Raw genomic sequence first — 8807 nt, forward strand, 5'->3', positions numbered from 1 at the left:
GACATGTTTGTTCGCGATTGGCTGCATACAAGGGATCAAGGGATGCGACTTGTGGATGTAAAGACACACCTCTTCAAGTTTCATTCTCATCCACATGTTTTAGAGACGTGACTATTCGTGAAAGGACACGACTCTACACTCGCACACATTGAAGTCTATAAATAGTTTAGTTTTAGTTTGTATTTTTGTAATCTGGAATATTGTATCTTGCATCTTGTAACAATCAGGTTCTATTGTTCATTTATTAATACAATTGCATATTAGGGTTTATCCCTCTCTTCTTGTTCTTTGTTCAATTATTATTTTGTTCTTGATTGATTGGTTGAATTCAGGTCTCCTGGGATCTATATTGGTATCAGAGCCAAGGCTCAAAGAATCAAGATCATGGGTTCAATTCTTCAATCAAGGCAAGGGTTATGCGGTTCAGAAGAATCAAGAATCATCTGAGGGAAAAGGAAAATCGGTTGGTGCCGGTTTCGGTGATGAAAGGACGAGCGGTGGAAAGTGCGGCCGGGCTGCAACAAGGGGAAGAATTTTGCGCAGGGGAAGCCATCCACGAGTTCGTGAAAATCACCCATTAAGAAATTTCCCAAGAAGTTGATCACGAAGTCGCATACAGTTAAAAATATTGGGTTCAGAGATTGCCCAAGGAGAAAAGATACAGAGAAGGAAGAGAGGATGCCATCACAAAGATCAATCGCAAGAGACGGTGTTTGGGTCTGGGAATTCCCTAAGGACTTGCAGGGTTGAAGATTGTTGATGGAATCATCGCGGGAACATAATGGTTTGCATAGTCATATGTAGACATGGATAAGGCCGCAAAGGTTTTGGTGTAGTGTGTGACGCATACACCAGGATTAAAGTTTGCCCAGGAAGAAGCATGCAAAGTTCAAGAATCAAACTTGGATCAACAACTAGGGGGGTGAATGTTGGCCTTAATTGTGTGATCAAAGTTTGATAGAAGTGCAAGGGTTGGTTATGCATTAGTTTAAAGTTATTTAGATGGCGGTTACAAAGTAGTTATAAAATATGGGGACTAAAGTTGACAATCTGGAAGTTGGCAACTTCTCCTCTAATCGAAAGGGTATGTCCCTGAGGACATGTTTGTTCGCGATTGGCTGCATACAAGGGATCAAGGGATGCGACTTGTGGATGTAAAGACACACCTCTTCAAGTTTCATTCTCATCCACATGTTTTAGAGACGTGACTATTCGTGAAAGGACACGACTCTACACACGCACCCATTGAAGTCTATAAATAGTTTAGTTTTAGTTTGTATTTTTGTAATATGGAATATTGTATCTTGCATCTTGTAACAATCAGGTTCTATTGTTCATTTATTAATACAATTGCATATTAGGGTTTATCCCTCTCTTCTTGTTCTTTGTTCGATTATTATTTTGTTCTTGATTGATGGGTTGAATTCATGGTCTCCTGGGATCTATACACCAAAGTCAATCAATATAGTTTAGTTTCTTCTATCTGGCTGTTATGTTATAAAATGTGTTTTTTGCTTGCAGACATCTATCAACACAGGTCCTCGCGGAGCTTTACGACTGGCCCAAGCTGGTATTCAAGCAGTCATTGGTGTTGGTGGCGAGTGGCTAACTGAATTATCACAGGTATATGCTATAATGTATAGTATAGCTCATCATTAGCTGCTACTGAATGAATCCTTAAACATGATATACAATATTCGTACATTGTTACATCAACTATATTCTTGTAAATTAAGTTTATATATGATTGATCTGGTGTAACATATTGCAGTCACGGAATTCACCTAGCGAAATACCATCACGGCTTCAGCTTGGATTGCTATCACCTCTTTAGCTCAGGAAATTACTCGAATGTATGGGTGCTACCTATATAAAGTTAGGTCAGGTGAGCTAGATTACTTCAGAATTTGTTACTGATCAGTAACTAATCCAATTAGTGACTCATGTTTATGAACTTTTGTCTTAAACTCCATTTGTGATAAAACGAATCAAAACTCCATTTGTGATAAAACCAATCAAATGGTAAATTTAATAAATTAAAAGAATGACTAAATTACCCATCTATCAAATAAATTAAAAAAAAATTTGTGAGAGAATAGCAAATTTACGTTTGCATATTCAGGTAATGTAGCTGTTCATATTTGTCATGAAGTTGCATCTTGTCATGATTAATGCATATTAGTAAATGTACACAGTTGAAGTTGTAAACATTATCTTTATTTATAATAGCACATGTTTGTTGAATATAATATCACTTTAGTAGGTAGATCTGTTTTTAAAGTCTTGAGTTGGCTTTAGCTCATAGATTATATAATTAAACAAAACAGTGGCATTTAAAATATGTATTATAAAAAGAGTAAGGGTTTTTTTTATTATAAAAAGGGGTCATTCCGAGAATCGAACTCGGGACCTCTCGCACCCAAAGCGAGAATCATACCACTAGACCAAATGCCGACATGCTTTGTTGGATTATTCGGGTTTGTTTACGGGTCACCGGATACGGGTCACGTAGCTAAACTCATGGGTTTTATTTGACTAAGTAGCTAACAAACTAGTAGATTAAGGGGTCATTATTTGAATCAATTCGTTGATTTCCCGACAAGTTGAAAGGAAAAAGAAGTGGTCAGATTTGACCGAATTCACAGGGAACGTGAGTTGTTTAGAATTGTTTTTTAGCATGTGTTCTTTTTTAATTATAAATAGTGGTAAGTTTTCTTTGTTTGAGTAACCACTTGTAAATTCTCTTTTGAAGTTCAATATACAAAACTTGTCGCAAGTGTGTGTCTTGTGAGTGTAGAGTGTGTTATATTGGGCCTGAACCAACATGTGTTATGTGGCCTGTTTTTTAATTTATAATCACCATGAAATATGAGTGTACTAAAGTTAATATATTCAAAGTATGTAAAATAATTGAATTTGAGGTGGTTTTACTTTCAGTTCTAGACTTTTACGCTATAAACTCGGGTGTAGAATCATTGCTAACACTACTAGAAAACTGCTACTATTCCCACGTCAATTTCCGTGGGAAATCCGTGGGTAACTGCGTTTACCCACGGATTTCCCACGAAAATGAGCTGTGGGAATTTTGCTCGTGGATAATTTTTTTCTGACGCATTTCCTACGGATTTTCCTACTCATTTCCCACACAAATGTTTTGTTAGAATTCTTCTACTTATTTCTCACGGAATTAATTTTCTTAACTTTCCGACGTATTTCCCACGGAATATTTATTTTTTAACATTTTGTGTTTAAATCAATTAAACTTATTTTTATTATATATATTTTATATATTTTAATTTTCTTACACAATTCCTACGGAATTTTTTTTTCTTCCTACACAATTCCAACGGAATGTATTCGTTTTTCCTACATAGTTCCTACGGAAATATTTTTTTTCCTACACATTCCAACGGAATGTGAAGAAACCTGTTTATTCCTTTTTCCTACATATTTCCTACGGATACGTTTAAAAACACTAGTACAGAATTGATCAAATGATGCGGGTAAATTGGCTATGAGATGCGGTTCTAGACCCGCATCTTATGGCGTAATCTGATAGCTATAAGCCAAAAGATGCGGGTCCAAAAGATGTAGTTCTAGTCCCACAACTTTTGACAAAAATAAATTATCTAAAAATGAAAATAAAATATGCAAAAATCAGAATTAAAAAAAAAACAAATATAAGATATGTCAAGAATATAAATTACAAAGATTTCAAACTAAAACAAAATTACAAAAGTTTCAAAGTAACAAATACATATATCTCTAATTATAAATTGATATACAATAACTTCCGGAACTGGTGTCTCGACATCTTCAATTCATACTTACAACCGGAACCGTAGACATTGCCTAACAAAACAAAACATTACATTAATAAAATATAAAATGAAGTTTAAAATGTATATGTATAAATGTATAAAATGCAATCTGTGAATTCCAATTTTAAAAACTTAAAATAAAATGCAATCTGTGAATTCAAATGTTAAAATACAATCTATAGAAAGTAACACACAAAGGCCTTACAGACTACTGAAAGTAATTCTTTATATACAAAAGAAAATCAAAATGAATTAAGAATCTAATGAGGAAGAAAGACGAAAATTCTATCAACTTTACCATTTCAAACTTGAGCATTTACCCATAAGCACCTCCGGAGGATGAGATTAGATGTAACAGATTTATGAAAAACAAGAAGGTGTTATCCCGATTCGGCAAGTTTCAAAACTCAACAGATTATAATAACTTACAGATCTGATGAAGTTGTCGCGCCACCACCAAGCTCACCCCGCCACGTGACCACCAGGATTGTGCATCGTCGGAAAAACGGGGCGCCACAGTCCCTCTGACTCCCCTAGGATCCCCGCCACTTCTCGAAGCCACCACCGTCGTCATCACACATGAATCCCCCACCACATCAACCTCAAAATCCTCTGGTCATCACCACCGTATCGCGCCGCCCTCCACTATTCCTCAAACGGCGCTGCCGCCGTGCACCACCCCGGACGGCTACGGTACCTCTGTGTCTCCGTCACTCCGATTCTCTCTCTCTGGGTTCTACTCTCTCTCTAGATATGCAGGTGTGTGGAGGAAACAATAGTGGTGGGGGCTAGGGTTTGAAGAATGAGGGGAAATAGAGAAAGAGATGGTTATATACTAGGGTTTTTGTTTTGGTGTAGGTGGGTGCACATCGCGTATACGAACCCGTTTAATACCACTTATCAGGGCGGTATTAAAATAAAGGACAAAACTTGTAATTTTTCCGAAAAATTATTCAGGATATATTATATATGTCTATATATGCTAAAATAAAAACGCTTGACAATAATTGTCGGTTAAATAACATGTTTCACTCGTGACTAGTTGTTATTATTTTAAACCAAGATAAAATAATCTAAAAAGTGTGTCTCCACATAAATCATTTTCATCGAAATCACTAACACGTTACGCGTAATTACACGCGGTTTCATAGAAGTTCACACAATAAACATATAAGTCACACAGCATATAAATTCACCTAACTAATGAGAAGCATTGGTTAGAAATGGAACCCCTTCTTTGATCCAACGGTGTGTGGTAGCGATGATTCTCGTTGCGTCTGGTTGTCCGGTGACCGGCTATGAACCATTGATCATCCTAAACACCCTTTGGTGATAATAATAGACTGTGTTAAGCCTCGATATATCTTAATGGATCGTTCAGGCCTTTATTATGAAAAATTCGATGTTGAAGGGTTACAGCATGTTGCATTAAGAGCTATTATATCGTAATGAAGATTTACAAGTCATACATGCCCTAATAGACCGTGTTGGACCTTAATATATCTTAAATGTCTGCTGAGACCTTTATTATGTAACATTCGATATTGAAGGGTTACATCACGTTGTATTGAGTGCTATTATATGGTTGCCAAAAATACGAGTCATACATGCTCTAATAGACCTATTAAGGCTTGTATGGATTCCTACGATTTTTCTACGAAACTATTACATTCATTATTTTCCTACGGATTTATGACGAATTGTTAAAAGGAAACGTATTTCGTAGGAATTGCGTCAGTAGTTTCCAACACATTTCCTACGGATATATATAAATTTGTTTTAAAAATAACATATATATGTATTACAAAAAAAAATTATCCATTCCTTGAGTAATCTGTCGGAATTGCCAACACACTTCCTACGGAATTAATTTAGAAATAACATATATTTTTACTAAATAATAAAACTTTATATTTTAATATCATTAATTTTATTTATTATAAATATTTTTTTAAGGATAAATTGGATTCCTACGCATTTCCTACTAATGATTAAAATGAAAACGAATTTCGTAGGAATTGCGTCAGTATTTTCCCACACATTTCCTACGGATATATATAAATGTGTTTTAAAAATAACATATATGTGCATTACAAAAAAAATACCCATTCCGTGAGTAATCTGTCGGAATTTCCAACACACATCCTACGGAATCAATTTAGAAATAACATATATTTATATTAAATAATAAAATTTATATTTTAATATCATTAATTTTTTTATTATGAACATTTTTTTATGATAAATTGGATAAAAACGAATTCCGTCGGAATTCCGTAAAAAATTTCCGACACATTTCTTACGCATACCGATTACTACGAATTTCCGACTAATAGCTAAAATGAAAACGAATTCCGTCGGAAACCGTGGGAAATTTCTGACACTTTTCCTACGCATAACAATTTGTGGCTTTTTTGTCACTTTTTTGTCACAAAACCAAGACCCTTTCTTGTTCGTCGGAATTCCGTGGGAAAAGTGTCGGTGTTTTCGTTCGTAGGAAATGTGTAGGAAATTATGGTAGGAATAGTAGTAGTTTTCTAGTAGTGTAAGCTAATAGTGAAATGTTTTATATTTTGCGGCTCTGTGCAGATGTTTAACAAATCTGCAAATTATGCTAGTGTCCTTAATTCATCAAGTTGTTTGGTTAACAAATAAGATCTGCATGCTTAAACGATACACATACATACTTCATCATAGACAAAACTTAAAAACTACTTCTATAGCGTAGTGTAATTACTTGAAGAATAGGAAGACCTTGAAATAGCTCACTGCAAGCCTTGGTACAATTAATTGGAAGATCCTTAATATACCAAATTTTTTTCTCAGATTAAGGTGACATATTTTATAATTAACCAGAAAAGTCTATCAAATACCCACAAACCACCATGACACAAATGCAGAGCGCCTAGCATCACACCCTTAATAGTGTTGATTATCTTGTAAACATATTAATCACTTGAGGTAGTAATGATTCATAATCATGTGGATTTTCTTATTTAGATCTCCTTAACACTAACAAGGGAATGTCATTTGTGTGTGAGTTATAATCCAGAATCATGCACAGATGCATTCAACAGGCCCTTTAGTGTTTTTCGGTTTTGATCTGTTCTCTAGGTAACTGTTTTAGCTTGAGTCTTGACGTGTTGGCTTCTGACCCGCTGACCCATATGCTGAACCAGATGACCCGTAAACGAACCTGAATAATCCAACAAACATGACATAAAAACCTTATGAACCGTCGCCGCCCAGGTTGCCAGATTTCATATGCGGTTACTGTAGATAAGAATCGACGTTCTTTGTTATTATAGAGTAATATACTTATATGTTTTTTTTTCAATATTGTAGGTTTACAGACAAAACCGTAAAAAAAACGTGTGAAGGATATATTGGACCAATGAACGCGTGAAACTTCACATGACGTTAACATTTTCCCCTTATTTATAGATGAAAACATTAGCGGGTTGGTTAGCGAGTCAAAATGAGTGATATGATGCTCGATTTGATGCAAATTATTTTTTTCCCAGACTCACCCCTAATTTTTATCATTACAGCATTGGAACACCGAAAAATGGCAAAAAAAAGTCAATAGCCAAAAGAGCAAACCGCAAAAATGACTTGTGCCGTTATACAGGCGGGTCAATATGATTTGATCAACATCGTATCAACTTGGTAAGCGAATCATAATTATAAATATTATTAACTATCTTTATATTTAACACTTATAATTTACAATACTCCTTTTTGTGTAGGACAAAAGAGGGTAAAATTGTTGGATACAAGAAAGTATTGTTACAGACCCACGCCACTAAGAGGTGCAAAAATATGTTACAAGATAGGGAGATAAGTGAAAATGATTTTGATTCGTTGGAGTTTTTTACCGACCGTGCAAAGCGTTTATATGTAAGCACTCTTCAATCATTTATTTATAATTATGGTGTCACTTTTACTGGTTGATAACTTTCACTTGACAAAATTATAGGTCGCGTACTCGCAACAACTTAAAGATTTGTATGGGGACGTGGATTGCGATGGTTTAGCCTTGTGGAAAAGTTTGCATCCTAAGTGTAAGGGTCGCAAGATGTTCGGGATAGGATCTTCTGATCCTGATTTTCTGGTGACCGGAAAAAAATCATCTAGAATTTGCGGTTGTAACGATGATGCCCGACAATCACAAGAGGTATCATTATTTATTCTTGTTATTTAGATAGCATAAACATTTTAAGATAGTCCCATTAGTGAAGGTAATAGTTTAGGCTTTAAATGGGAAGAATGAGTTTGCTGATATGGGTTCCATATGGTGGTATTGAAGGTAGCTTGTTTGTGATTGATTGAGTACATTGCTGGTTGAATAGGTTTGTTATGAGCGGGTTTGGGTCACGGGTCAGAATGGGTTCAGCCGTGCGGGTCAAAATGGATCGGGTCAGAATAGGTTATTTTTAAACAGGGTTAATTTGATTCAGGTTAGAACGGGTTCATGTTAATTTTGATTTGGTTCCTTTTCAAGGTTTATTTGGTTTGTGTCGGGAGTTTTTACAAAATAAGCACGAGTCGAGATGAGTTTTTATAAAAATTAATTAAAGACCACTCATGTATAATATAAATATGTTAAATAAAAGTAAAATTGCAAGAAACATAAATAATTGCGTACTTATAAATATTTTTTAATAATTCATTAAAATAATTAAGTACAAATAAATAACAACATTTTAATATGATATTTCATTTTTTTAAGATGTATGTGTGTTTTCCAAAGTGGTGTTATAGGGAAAAATATTTACCATTTTAGTGTTCAACGAAAACTATTTACCAAAATCGTGTTTTTATTTATTTTTTATTCACTCTTGATTTTCACCAACATAACTCTTCTTTTTAATTGTTTTATTCCCTCGATTTGTTATCTATTTTTATTCTCTATTATATACCTTATATATTTTCTTTATTCCTAACAAAATCTCTTTATTTGTTTTTTCTTCAACCAACTAATTT

At 34.6% G+C, this 8807-nt stretch overlaps 1 protein-coding gene, 1 long non-coding RNA gene and 1 other non-coding gene across 4 annotated transcripts; 2 read left to right on the forward strand and 1 right to left on the reverse strand.

Moving 5' to 3' along the window:
* The first annotated feature begins 205 nt into the window (after positions 1-205).
* On the forward strand, positions 206-7281 carry LOC118481681. 2 transcript variants are annotated; one of them, XR_004865972.1, is made up of 3 exons: positions 206-1623; positions 1772-1885; positions 7167-7281. It is a non-coding gene; the product is annotated as an uncharacterized LOC118481681 (long non-coding RNA). The 2 variants fall into 2 exon arrangements; XR_004865971.1 differs by lacking the exon at positions 7167-7281 and having other exon boundaries at positions 1772-2036.
* Positions 2383-2453, reverse strand: TRNAP-UGG. Its single transcript has one exon. It is a non-coding gene; the product is annotated as a tRNA-Pro (tRNA).
* Positions 7282-7375: 94 nt separating the features above from the next.
* LOC118481680 lies at positions 7376-8100 on the forward strand. The gene is made up of 3 exons (XM_035976877.1): positions 7376-7490; positions 7571-7721; positions 7801-8100. The coding sequence occupies exons 1-3, from the start codon at positions 7432-7434 to the stop codon at positions 8023-8025; spliced, it is 435 nt and encodes a 144-aa protein (XP_035832770.1). The 5' UTR covers positions 7376-7431; the 3' UTR covers positions 8026-8100.
* The last annotated feature ends 707 nt before the right edge of the window (positions 8101-8807 follow it).

Source organism: Helianthus annuus, chromosome 9, assembly GCF_002127325.2.
Source record: "Helianthus annuus cultivar XRQ/B chromosome 9, HanXRQr2.0-SUNRISE, whole genome shotgun sequence".
Taxonomy (NCBI): Eukaryota; Viridiplantae; Streptophyta; class Magnoliopsida; order Asterales; family Asteraceae; genus Helianthus; species Helianthus annuus.

Coding starts and splice junctions, on each gene's coding strand:
- LOC118481680 (XM_035976877.1), top strand. CDS start 7,432: ATGACTTGTGCCGTTATACAGGCGGGTCAATATGATTTGATCAACATC. Junction 7,491..7,570: donor ATCAACATCGTATCAACTTG/GTAAGCGAATCA, acceptor CTTTTTGTGTAG/GACAAAAGAGGGTAAAATTG. Junction 7,722..7,800: donor ACCGTGCAAAGCGTTTATAT/GTAAGCACTCTT, acceptor ACAAAATTATAG/GTCGCGTACTCGCAACAACT.